Here is a 14,493-nt window from a genome sequence, read left to right as displayed (position 1 = left end):
ATTTAGAAGCAAGCTGGAAGCCTTCTAGTCGTTTCTCATTCTCTCTGTTCCTTAAATCCTTTCTCATTCTACAGATCCAACCGTGACAGCATTGTTAAGGGCGAGCCAAGTCGTTGGTTTTTTTTTAATGCAAGCGGTCAAATCATTCGAGACATGTTATGACAAATCAATTTAATTAGTTATTGTCGATAAAAATCATAATGATTTCTTCGAGAATTGAAATATGTGTTCTCACTGTAGTTAAATGCATTCGCGAGCAGGCGTACGTATTTAGATTTATTGCTAGTCATTGATCGACTAAGGAAAGCTAATTTGGTGAGATAAACATATAATTCATTGTACTAACATTCAACAGATCTAATAGTACTAACAACTTATATTCAATTATCTTTATTTTACAGTTCACTATACCGACAATCTTGATGCTTCGAAGAACATTTCCTCAGTGTCACCATGAGTATGTGTAGGCAGTAAATGAAAATATTTAGATATGAATGCTCATATCCCAATATTTAGATATGAATGTTCATATCTTTATTTTTATTTTTATTTATTTCATAGTTTAACTCGATAACCTAATATTTATAGGTAGTAAATGAAAATATGAACATTTCCTCAGTGTCACCATGAGTATGTATCCTTGAAAGGTTAAGTCGTCGTATCCATATCCGAATATATATATCGGGCACGAATATTCGAACAGAGTATTTAAAAAATAAAAAATGGAAACAACATGACAGTACATCACAACTTTGCCAAGGGAAATGGCACGTATGATGTACCTATGCAGATATCCCCAATCGCACACACTAATCCCTTTTCTTTTGTATACATTTTCACCAGCAAAATGCAGGAGGATACGTGAGTTTTATGAATATGCTCACTTCCTGGGTGTTCACATCAGCAGCAGTCGTAATCAAAAGCTAGAAATCCGAATGATATAAACAAACTAGACTTGAACGAGTTATGGGTGTACGGCATAGCGGGCATTCGAGCTTTTCGTTGCACCATTCAATGATGCAGTTCCTACAGACAGGTCATGATATATTAATGAATTTTTGCAGTTTCCCCCCCAAAAAATAGAAGCCATGTCTAGGATTAGTTCCGCAAAAGGGGAAAAAAGGAAAGATACCAGCAGAATACGTGACTGCACGGTGTAGCTGTCGGTTGTCGATTACTTAGCCACAAGGTGCATTTGCTAACAACAGCTGTTGGCTGAATTTGCACAAGCAGTAGCTTAGTTATATAAGCAGAAAGGTGATGAGAATGTGTTTATCAATGATACAGTCCTTTTATGATGAGACTAATGCTCCATAATGGTTTGAAACATTTGATCAATTGTATCTGCCATTGACTAGTAACACAAACACGTAGTACTTAAGGTCTGTTACCTAGCACTTTCCGATGACGAATATTGAAATAAGAAAATAGTAGTGGAAGACGATGAAAACAAAATACATAAACAGAATACTAAGATATACTTGAAAACTTACCTCTGAAGTTGATTCACCGACCCATGTACCTCGGTCAGCCTCCATTGATATCAAGTTGCCTTCTTCGTTTAAAACAGGCAAACCTTGTCCTACAGGCTCAAACAACAATGTGTCAAACAATACATGCCAATCTCTCGTGGCACAACTGTATGAAATGAAGAAAAAGAAATTACTTGAAACATATTTCCCAGCGAACAGAGTATGTTTACTATCAGCTATCTGGAGAGGTTCACTAAGACAACCTAGATCCTTCATTTCAGATGATTGGGAATTTGGGATGGACGTTTTGTACAATTAAGTTGATATTCATTCTAGCAACAATCAAAAAGATTCAATTTATAGGCAAGAAAGGTTAGGTTACATTTGACAATTGGTAATTGGGCATAAATAAGGTTTTCATTTCGAAAGGTGCTAGTTTACGTAAGCAATATAAGGAAACTTGTCGCGGATTAACCTGATGGGTTTTGGCGGAACCCCAATGAGGTCTGATGAATTGAGCTTGTAATTGAAGATAAGTTGCTGTGTCGCAGACCTTCAGCTGCAACGATGCATATCTGAAGTAAGAGGAAAATCCCCAGGATTTGGTACCTGCAGTTAGAGGCAGCCAAAATGTTACGGTCAGTACACTCCAAATTTCCCACATGATGATGAGTTCCACACATTTAATAAGAGATGGCGCATCAAAGCAAACAAGATTTGTAGAAGCAAGTAGCGAACCATGTACCTGGGTCTTTGATTTGATGGCTTCCCTATGAACACGTAGCGAATGCCAGACGCACGTTTGGATATATGATAATAGAGACCTGCCAAGTTTTGTAAGGGAAATTAACAATATTAAGATGAGTAAAGTTCCACTTCAAAAAATCATTAACAACTCTAGATGAGTAAGTTCTACATACCTTCAAAGTAGAAGAACACAAGGTTAGCACGTAGAACCCATTGCAAGAATTCACGAGCTATAGGCAGCATCTGTATGCAACAGCACTGAAATACATCATTCCAAAGTACTACAGCAACAATGAAAAATGAAAACCCCTAAAAGAATTAAGTCCAAAACATAGTATAAAATAGCGGTTGCGGCATCCGTAGCGGTTGCGGTGTCGCGGTTGCGGATGCTGCGGAAGTTACGTAACGTGTTACAACTCTTGCGGGCGTGATTTTTTAATGTGTTACGGCTGTCGCGGGAGGTTGCGTTACGTTAATATTACGTCGCGGTGACCTTCAAAACCATTACGATACGACCGTTACACTGTGTTGTGGCCGCAATTTAATACCATGGTCCAAAAACAAAATAAAAAACGCGGTTTGCATACAGGTGGCCATCTCTGAACTGCGTGCAACCACTTTCCATGCAATTTTCTTTCAACCTCGACAGTGCAGAAACCAATGCAGTAGATTCCGAGGGTAACACAATCTCAGTCCCCGTGGACGACTCGACTTCTTTCAGAACCAATGTTACTGTAGAACTCATTATCAGAGCAGGCTTTTGGGGAGCCTGAGCAATTGCTCAGAGGCCCCCTTTAGATTCAGCTTTTAGTTTCCTATTAGAAAAAAGAATAGTTTTTAGTTTCTCAAATACGAAAATAATATATAATAGGACCCACTTTTAAATTTTCACTCAAAACTAAACCGTAATATATATATATATAATATATAAAATATAAATTTATAACATTTAATTAGTTATGGGGCTCACTTTAAACTTTCATTGTAAAAGTAAATGGTAATATATATAATATTAATTCACAATATTTAATTAGTCATGAGGGCCACTTTTAATTTTAACAGCTAAATTATTTATTTCATATATATTTCTATTTCCCAAATCCCATCAATTTTACATAAACATAACGGAAAAATAATATTTTCAATTTCCCATTATTAAACTCCTTTTCTTTTTTTATTAAATTTCAAATCAAATACAATTATATATATCCCTATTTTTCAAATCACATTCTTCACTTTATTAAAAAAAATTACCTCTTCTTCTCAAATATCAATCCATTCTTCAATTTATTTAAAATTCTTTAATTTTTTTCTTCAATTTATTAAATATTCTTTAAGTATTCTTTTTCATACCATACCCACGATTCAATTCATTCAAATTCAAGAAGAAAAAGAACATTGAATTTTTTAAGCTTTTGGATTTTTTAATTTTCGGAAAACAAGGTCTCAAGGATTGGGAAGAAAATTCAATTTCCGAAATTATTCGACTCAAAAATCAGGTTGTGTTGCTCATACTCTTGCCTATTAATTATTCAATTATTCTTGAAAACTTATGTTTTGCATGTTACAACTACTAGCCTAGCCGTTTAGGATATATGTGTGGTGATTGTGTTTGTATGCTTAATTATTTTTTATTTCATTTTTTATTTTTTACCTACGATTTCTAATTATATAATTATGCTTCATAAAAGAAAGTATAACTCTGGATGATTTGTTATATGTTGTCAATTTGGTTAGTAAAAAATTACAATTGAGAGATATGCTTTATTTATGCTGCCATTGAAAATGTGAAAAAATTAATTTTATTTTTTAAGGAGTATAGAGAGAATGATCTTTCTAATGCTCTTGAAGTTGTTAAAGAACTTGCAATTGACATGAAATTGATCCATTTTCCCTCAAAAGCATCAAATCAAAAGAAAAATATAGTTTGATGAGAATTTAAATGACGAGAGTCCACAATGTGTTGAAAAGTCTTTTAGAATTAATTATTTTAATTGCATCATTGATCAAGTAATTATTTCACTTGATAGGAGGTTTGAACAATGGGCAATGGGCAAAAACCAACGGTTCTTACCTACTCGTATCATTAATCAAGTAGCAGCCATCAAAGGTTCTAGCCCGTCGCTAACGAAAGACTCAGTTGGCTGAAAAGGGCGTGACGACTTGAAATTCTAAGTCAAAACGACATACGAGATTCGATGTGGACCGACTGTTTACCAAAACGAGAAGCTATGGAAAACTATCCACAAACCTCGAGGGATACAAAGGGTGAAAATCTTATATGGCTATTGTGCTCAAATAGGATCATAGCGAACGCTGAACGAATGCGTAGACACATTTCCTTGGACGATAGATGTCCAATATGCGCAGCATCACCTGAAGACGTGGATCACGTCTTTAGACGATGACCCTCAGTTATTGGAATCTGGTCAACTCTAATCATGGCAGAGAAGATCGATGGCTTCTTAACAATGTAAATCAAGGACTGGATCCAACTAAACCTATCCGAACCAAGCAAGCTGGGAATCGCAAACAAAGAATGGAATCTACTATTCGACTCAATCCTTTGGAATATTTGGCTTATAAGGAATGCGATAGCGTTTAACTCTCCCGTGAAGGACAACGGCAGCGTCCTAGAGAGGAGCATGAGACTCTAGGAAACATGTTCTAGAGCAATTAACGCTAATCAAACTGCCCACGACCAAGCAACGAGACAAAGAAAAGCCAACAACCAGCAAACAAACGTGCTATGGACGAAACCACTGGTAGGCTGCTTTAAAGCTAATACAGACGCGAGCCGCAACCCAAGTAATGGAAACACCTGTGGAGGTATCATCAGAGACCACACCGGTAAATGAATAGCGGGTTTTCATAAATTCATCGGAGTTTGTTCGGTACTTGAAGTTGAACTATGAGGGTTTACACAGAAATGCCCATCACCTGGAATAGAGGAATTAATCAACTAGAAGTGGAAACAGACAACCTGGATGCTATCAAGCTACTAAACAGTACTGCACACAATGGCACTCTAAATATTTTGTTACATATATAAGACTTAACAAGAAGATACTGGATCACCCGATTCCAACATGTTCCCAGGAAAGGCAACTAGGTAACTGATGCCTTAGCCAAGCTCACGCCAAACAAAGCTTCGACGTTCAACTACTCCTGGAACCTCCACCCATGGTGGAAGCACTGATTCAAAAGGAAGAAACTAATTTGGACTTTTGGGCTCTGATCTTGTGCGACCTTTTTCATTTTGTTCTAACAAGTTCAATAACTAGTGATTGTATTTAAATCAAAGTCAATAGCTTTTCACAAATGATATAGATTCTTTATATTCTTCTGAAAAAATCAACGTATTTTTCAACAAAAACAAATGGTTACTATTTAAGAAAAGTGTACCAATTAAATGATAACACATATTAGTATCTGATTGAACAAATAACAAAATTAAAATTTTGGAGAAGTTGAAGGTTAAATTTATGTAATTAAGGTTTCATTTGTTTAAATTCAATTGGTTTGCAAATATATTTTTACTGATGTTAACTGCATGTGGCATAATAATCCATGAATGGATGATCTAAGGACTAAAATAAAATTTTTTAAAGAATAAATATCATATATAACATTTATTCAAAGTATATGTGTCATTTGCGACACTGTTCCAAAAATAAATAAGGGATAAGAGCAAAGCTTTTCATATTATAAAAGAAAGGGATAGCAGTACGAAATCTTTTAGACGTCCTTGCAAATTGTCTATGTTATTATTTCAATTTTAGTAGTCCTATATAATTTTTTTATGAAACGTAATATCCAACATCTATTACAACCTGTGATAAATTTTAGTAGCCGTATCTTCTGAAAATTTAAAATTATAATATATTTTAGATTCATATATATATTATTAAATTTTTTTTATTCTTCTAAAATTTTAAAAATTCACCCGTAAACATAAAATTATATGCCTGTCCCTAATTGCACGATAAAATTAGTAAGTTGCGAAAAGGATTTTCAGTAAGTAAACGTTAATTCTTGAAGCAATTTATAGGGTTGGCAATAAGAATATATTGGACCAAGGTGAGGGACACAATTAGGACTTCACATTTTAGGGGCTAAGTTGTCTAGCTCTAAAATTGATAATTTCTTCATTTATATAAACCAAATAATAGGTCTACTTGAGGTTGAGGCTACTAGTAATTGATTGGAAGTTTTTAGTGTAAATTACATTTTGGGTCACTAAACTATGACTAAATGTATTTTTGCTATTAAATTTTAAAAATTACAAAATAGTCTTTAAATATCAAAATGTTACAAAGTAATCATTACGAAATTATAAAAAATTTAAATATTTGATAAGTTTAATGATCCTTTTTTAATGATTATTGTTTGATGAATTTATCGGTTAGTTTGTAACTTTGAAAAGTATAATGACGAAAACAATCATTTAAACATAGTGAAGGAGAAGACTTTTTGTTTTAAAAGGACCAAACACCAAAAACAGAAACTCATAAGCGAGGTGAATCACTACAATTCTCTTCAAACGAACCGAAGTAGGCAAAATCCTTTTCTTCCTTCTCGGAATGGTTGGGTTTCTCTTTCGCCAATTTTTGCAACATCGATCCCGAATCATACTGGTAAGCTTCCCTCTCTTCCTCTAGTTTTTTTTAATATTTCCTTTAATCTGAGACCACTTAATGAGTTTTTTACTTATCGGTTTTGATTTTTGGAAACAGGGACGTTTGCTTAGAGATCTGAGAGTTAGAATGGCCGGGAGGCGACGGCGTAATAGGCGTGTGTTGGAATCATTAGAAGCATGGGAAGCTGCTGCGGTGGTGATGGAGGAGCGAAATCGAAATATTAGGGAGGAGTTGAGGCGACAGTTTGCACTCAATTCCCTTGCTAATCTGTTGGTCCACGATCGTCTCGTTGAGGTGGAAAATGACCCCTTGATGAGGGACGCTTTCCGAAGAACTAACGGTCAGGATCTCAATCTACAGGAAATTTTCTGTATCAACCCACCTCAACCTTTCCTGGGACATCGACGGCGCCGCCGATGATCGCCGTTGGTAGCTGTGACTTGTGATCGTTGGGTAATCTAGGTGGTGGGCCAAGGTTTTAACTATTAGCTTCTAAATTTGTTTTTTTTTTTTACATTTAAATCTTTTAACTTATATTTTTTTCTTATCTATTTTTTTGTCCTCTTGATAATATAACATTGATGACATTGTGTCATGAGTGCCATATTATTAAGAGGACTGAAAATGGGTCAAAATATAAGTTTAAAGATTAATATAAATAAAAAAATTGAAATATAAGGTGCCATATTATTAAATATTTTATTTTAAAATTTTTGCATCTCGTTCTTACCTTTGTAATGAAATATAAGGTGCCGATGAGTCCTTTGTAATGAAATAGTACCTAAATTTAAGTTTAGTTTGATATGTGTTAATGAGAAAATGATAATCTTTATATGTAAATGACATGGAAAAAAATTGATGTGAAACTTTTAATTTGGTAGGTACGTTGATGATATGGTAGAAATGATCCATGAAATAAAGATTAATATTCCAAGATTGATCCATGAAAAAAATTAATTGGGCTTGATTTCCAAATAAATGGGCCCAAATCTTACATAATCAATCAAATTACTAACATTAATTGATCAATTTAGAACTCAAGTTGAAACTCTAATGGACTCAAAATTTGGGTCGTTAAATCATATATTAAAAGAAATGATGTAATACATGTTGGCTCTTCTAATACACTTGTTATTCAAGTTGATTGAGAAACTTGATTATGAATGTAATTACTTTGGAAGATCTTATAACCAGGAGTTGATTGAGAAAATTTGTTATTTTTCTTCTAGTAATAAAAAAATTCATAGAAAATTTTTATTGCTTTGGATTCCGAATACAAATATTTATCTATAAAATCTATTTTATTAAAATTTTAACATAGAAAAAATAAATTGTATGAAACAACCCGGAAGGTGGGTTGAATTAGGTTATGAAAAATAAAATGTGTAAAATATTATGAATTATTATATACCTTGAAGTAAGCTTTCAAATAGTAAAAATGGTAAATTCGATCAAGTGTTAATGACTATTTAAATTGATATATGAAATTGATTAATGAGATATGTGTGATTATTTGTATACATGTGTCAAAATGTTTGTCTTCAACAATTGTTATGTAAAATAAACAGATTTGGGAGTATTAATTCAAATTTGATATGAAAGACACGAGGGAAGTAAATGTTACATTAGAGTTAAAATCATACGGAAATATAGTTCAAGACATTATGTTAATAATTTTTTTTTAGAAAAAAATGAATATTTTGACACTAAATATGTGAGTGCTTGAGGGATAGGTGGGTCCGACCTCGACCCGAAAATCTATCGCTTATACCCCTATCCCACACTCAAACCAATCACGATTTTTAAATTAAAACCCGATCTCGACCCGACCAGACCCGAATATATTAATATTTTAAAACAATTAAATTAATATATTTTATAATAATATATTTATAACCATTTATTATTTTTAAATTATTAAAATAATATATTTTATAATAATTAAATAATATATTTTAACATTATAAAAATAAAAAATATTTAAAATCTTATATATATATATATATACCGGGTTGGGTCGGATCGGTGATTTTTCACCTTAAACCCGACCCCGGCCCACCTCGAACTTACCTATTATAAAACATGTCCCGCTCTAAACCCCGAAATTTCCAACAATAATAAAAATCCACCCTTTAGGGTTAGGTCAGAACCCGTCAAGTTTGGATATTTTTACGATCCCTAGAGTGCTCTTTATGATTTTAACACCCATGTAAGATAAAATAATGTGATCATGTTGTTTAATCCAAGTATGCACAAATTATTAAGAGTTTGATGCACTTGATGAATTTTACAAGACCTAAGACAACATAAATTGTTTGTCGATTGAGCGAGCATACACATAACCTTGATCATAAGTATTGTGTTGATGTAGTAAAGTTAATGATATATCTAAAAATAATAATGATTTATGATATTCTGATTTGTGGGTTTCCCGTTGCATTAAAAGGATACAATGATATTAATTGGATGTCTGATCCAGAAGATAGCAAATCCACTAGTTAATTGGATACAATAATTTATAATATTCTAAAGTAAAGATAAGAGAGAATTATTTATCATTAATTTTTTTTTTGAAATATGTGAGATATTGTTATAAAAAATTAAGATGATGAGCTCGCTTGCACAAGAACTAAGTACAACCTTTTCACGATACTTTCGTTTTACTTTTGATCGTGTCAAAAAAATAGTAAATGATATAACTGATGATTTTAAATTGAGAACCTCTTTTCTTTTTCTCCTACTTATTCTCTCCACCCTCTTGAGTTTGCCGAGTATTCCACTGAGAACCTGAATCCAAAATGATACACATATAAGGTGCAATATTACAAAATTGAAGAGTCGTTTGTACTACGAGTAAGCATTCGATCGAATCGAGTTAATAAATTTTGAGTTATTTGAGTTGATGAGTCATATTTTATTACTCAAAATTAACTTGAAATTTTTCCGAGTCAAGTTGTTCGAGTTTCTATATAAATTTAATTATAATTATTTATGGTATTATAATACGAACTTGTTTCAATTTTTCAACTTTCTCTAAAAATATAAGATATATATATATATATATATATATATATATATATATATATTACATTCTTTCCACAACATAATGTTATTTAATATATCACATACAATCTAAAATTATAAAATATATTAATAATATTATATTTTAAATAAGGTTTTTGAGGATAAAAGATTGATAGGAATACAAAGGAGTCAAAGAATTGATGTGAAGAAAGAATTTGTAAACAGTTGTAGTCAAAACACTAAATTGAGTAAAAAAATAAAGTTAAAGGACTAAATTAAAAGAGAGAGAGTACATTTTTAGTTAAAAAAGAATTTAAGTTAAATAGGCGTTCTATAGTGGTAGGGGAGCATATGGTTTAAATTTGATAAAAAAAGTACTTAAGATGAAAGATAAATTAAAGAAATACTGAAATGATGCAAAATCGAGAGACTAAATTGAAAAGTGTAATTGAAATTGCATATCTATTATATGATGATTTAGGAGTATGTGGTTTAGATTTAGTAAAAAAATATATTTAAAATAGAGGAGGAATTTAGGGAATAGGAAATTAAGGACTAAATCACAAATATGTCAATACATTGATCCAAATTTTTGATTTTTCAAGTTACTTGAAATTTTAAAATTTCAACTCGACTCGAACTCGAAAATCGAATTAATAATTCGAGCTTACTCGAATAACTTAAAATTGAAAAAAATTCGAGTTGAGTCGAGATTTTCTCACCTCTAATTTGTAAGAGCATAAGTTGTTTTATTTTTATTTCAGATTTTATAATTTTTTAATAAAAAATTATAGTTCTTCTAAATGCATAACCAAGAGTAAGAATTTAACATGTGTTTATATGAACCGTTTTTCAAATTTATTTATACAGCTAAAGCAAATAATAAAATACAATAGTCTTTGATAATCATGTGTCATGACAATCTTTTTGCGTGACAAATCATAAGCGCTTTTTCTCAGAAGAAAAGTGTAAACATATAGTTTGCCTTGTGTTTACTATGACAGACGTGTCAAAAGTATACTCGTGGAGTGTTTGATTATTACGTCAGATGACACTACATTGGAGAATTCTAAATGCTAGTATCTAGAAACTCTACATTGTTGTCCGTCGTCAACCTGGCCTTTTAACTTTTAATTCTATATACAATTAAATATCTAATTCTATCGTTATTGGAGTAATCAACTAGTCATTCATATCAGTATGTACAATTATTTAAAGGGTAAATTACACGTTTAATCACTGAACATTATTCTTTCTCTTATTTTACTCACCGTACTTTTAATTTTTTCCAAAAGCGAGATTTGATGGATCTCGCTTTTTCCAGGATGCTAGACACACATTGGAAAGGCGCAATATTTTAAATCAAATAAAATCCAACGGTTCAGACGTAACTCGCGTTCCACAAGACGCAAGGTATTAATTAATGTAAAAAAATCCTAAAATCAATAAATTTATACCAAATATGGAGTTATTACTTTTAAAAACCCCGAAGCTAAAAAATGGGTTGATAGAAATTTTCGTTAAATAATATAGGATGTTAAACAAAATATCTATAAAAATGTTTGAGGTTACAAGCGTAGTTTTGCAACTTATATTCCAGTTGAAACTGATGTGAACACATATAAGAAATTGTAAACAGGGAACGATTTATGTAAATAACTTAAGCAATTTTTACATTTTAATTTTAGCACACAGTAGAGGAAATGAGAAATATATGTTGCCTTCCATAATAAACGGATACCACCACGCCAGAGAAACACAAAGGAAAACTTCGTCTTCTTTCTTCGTGTAGTCGCCAAGGGTGGGCATCGTCTGGGTGATAGTTTTGTAATTAATTTCTGTTTGGGTGCTATTTGTGTAAAATTCGGATGTTAGTTTGGTAAATATTTGTAGAATGTGGCTAATTTTGTAATTAATTTATGTTAGGGTGATATTTGTGTAAAATAGTCGACTGTTGACTGTTAACCGTTGACTACAACTTTGACCGACTTTGACCGGGCATTAAACGACCTTTGACTTTAACCGAATATATATATCCTGACGTTTTTCGACTTTCCAAATCCGATTCCGCAATTCATTTTTCGAAATTCGGACTCGAAGACCTCGAAATTGCTAATCAATCCCGTTGACTTTGATTTTGACCGAAAATTCCAAATTTTTGAAAAGTCATATTTTATGCTTTCGACGTCCTGAATCCGAAGTCCGTTTTGCCAAATTCGAACTCGGTAAGTTGTTTTTGACTGATTTATCACCCGATTCGATCCGTTTTCGAAATTAAACTCAGTTTGTGATGTAATTTCTGTTGATATGCATCTGAGGAAATATTGGAAGATGATTTCAAGATCGAGGGCGTTCGAATGGAATTTTTATGGTCGATCAGTATGTCATGAAAATCGAGGTAATATTTTACTACCTCTTTATGCTTTATGGAATATGTTGATATTGGTAAATTCATGAATAAGATAATGTTGGTCACTTTTATGGAGTTGAATAATTTATACACTCGATATAAATGTGGTAGAAATTCTGTAACTGAATACGGATCGAATGACTAATATAAGAGATTGAGGAATTGTTAGAATTAAATTACAAGTTTGTGATTAGTGATAAAGAAATCAGCCATGGATTTGTAACTTATATTTTATATCATCAAAGGTTGCATGTTAAAGGTACTTGGATGAGAAATTATGAGAATATTTCGATTAGGTAAAATTACGAAATTACCCTTATATTGGAAAATGACAAGAATTATCCCTAGAAGTGGATTAATAAATCTGAAAAGACATATTGATTTGATAAATATATTGATGTGCATAAGAAATGTTAGTTTTACTTGTAATTATGGATAACCGGTTTTTAATCCTAAGAGGGTTTATGCAAGATACTAGAAGTCTGTTAAGGAATCATTTCAAGATCAGAGAATGTTCGAGGAAACAACAAACCATAGGATCTCTAAATTATAAGTATGCTCGTTAAGAGTTAATACCGAAATCATCTGGTTAAGAAATTACAAAAATACACTTGAAAGGTAAAAATAGCTCGAGTTGACCCTGAATAAGAAAGTACTTTGAGGATTTGTACTTAACTCAATGAATTACGGATTTAATTATTAAGATCCTGTCTTTGTACAAAAAATTTCTGATAACTTGTTGGTAACTTCTGAGAAGACAATTGACCTGAAAATCTCCGAGTTAAGAATAAATTATCGAGGGTGCTCTTTTGTCAGAATTATTTGAAAGGTCTGGAATAAATGATAAGTTGGAGTTAAATGATAAGTTGGAGTTAAATAATAAGATAGAATGAAAGGAAATGATTGAAATACACTAGATCTATAAAATGACCAGAATACCCCTATAATAAAAAAGAGTCAAGAATATTACCAAGCTCAGGAATGATTGGATATCCTCGAGCTCTGAAAAGAATGGAATGAAACTGAGCACCAGAATGACCAAAATACTCTTATGACCTAAAATTAGTATAAGTGTTGGATTAATTAAGGAATCCAAATAAACGTGGATGTGGTACTTTTCTTAAAAGTTATGGATCACATATTAAGCTGAGCAATCAATGCTAGTGTATATGTCAGTACCTGAAATGTATAGATGTTACTTGAATGCGTGCTCGTCTTCTCAAGTGTGGTTCGATGATAATTTTGAAAGTACTCAGCTCAACTCAACTCTAGGTCGCATTCGATAATAAGAAATAGATATTTGTTAGACAAATCAACCACGAAGACCAAATTAAATTAAATGGAAGTATTATATGTATCTGAAATTCAGAAACGTCTGGATTATCTGGAAAGCTCTGAAGTAACCGGGATAGACTTGACTGATAAACGAAATGAGTAACCTCAATGACTGAGGATTAAATAGGTGATTGGATGAGTTTGGGAACACTGTTGAACTTACATGATGAATTATCCTTATGGGTCATAAAACATGAATCAAGTACGTTTGTATTTCCTGATATCGTTGAAATATGGAAATGAAATAAAGACTATTGGAAAATATATTTAGCGATGATTACGAAGATGATTTATGGACAAGAATTGTTGGTATTAAAGAGTAAATACTCTGAAAAGGCAGTAAATTGACGGGTCGACATGCATTAGTTCTAAGAGATTGTTCACTTCGAATTGTTCGATAAACCGATCGATTAACATAGATTGTAAATGTCTTGAAGCTTCATTTCTCCTTTATTAGCTCAAATCACTCTGGGCATTCTGGAACACTTTCCTGATGCACCCGAAAATATAGTGGGATTCTAAAGTATCAACCTTAAATGTCTGGCTAGATCGGTTAGTAATCGATTCTCCTCAATAGAACCTTGTTCCTGGAATCTGATCAAATTGCTCGAGTTTCATGTTGTCCTTATTGATAACGATAAATGCCTCTGAAAAATATATGTGGATACTATAGTGTGTTCCAAATGAATTACATGATGGTTTTATATGTTTTGAAATGAGTTTAGTACAAGTATTGATTTACTGGTTTGTGAACCATGACAACATGATAAGTGATTTATGATTATGGTTTTATTGAAAATATAAATTGTTTCTGATTTATGAAATCACAGAAACTACTGGTTTATGAATTATGGTTTTATGTTTC

The 14,493-nt window shown here is 32.1% G+C and overlaps 1 protein-coding gene and 1 pseudogene across 1 annotated transcript; one reads left to right on the top strand and one right to left on the bottom strand.

Annotated features, from left to right (window-relative positions):
* Nucleotides 1–1,011: 1,011 nt before the first annotated feature.
* On the bottom strand, nt 1,012–2,964 carry LOC120154981 (annotated as a pseudogene).
* Nucleotides 2,965–6,720: 3,756 nt separating this feature from the next.
* Nucleotides 6,721–7,562, top strand: LOC120154974. Its single transcript, XM_039166573.1, has 2 exons — nt 6,721–6,856; nt 6,956–7,562. The coding sequence occupies exons 1-2, from the start codon at nt 6,803–6,805 to the stop codon at nt 7,277–7,279; spliced, it is 378 nt and encodes a 125-aa protein (XP_039022504.1). The 5' UTR covers nt 6,721–6,802; the 3' UTR covers nt 7,280–7,562.
* The last annotated feature ends 6,931 nt before the right edge of the window (nt 7,563–14,493 follow it).

The sequence above is a fragment of the Hibiscus syriacus genome, unplaced genomic scaffold, assembly GCF_006381635.1.
Source record: "Hibiscus syriacus cultivar Baekdansim isolate YM2019G1 unplaced genomic scaffold, ASM638163v2 tig00111156_pilon, whole genome shotgun sequence".
Taxonomy (NCBI): Eukaryota; Viridiplantae; Streptophyta; class Magnoliopsida; order Malvales; family Malvaceae; genus Hibiscus; species Hibiscus syriacus.
The sequence above is the reverse complement of the archived record's forward strand: the minus strand, read 5'-3'. Positions and strand labels throughout refer to the sequence as shown.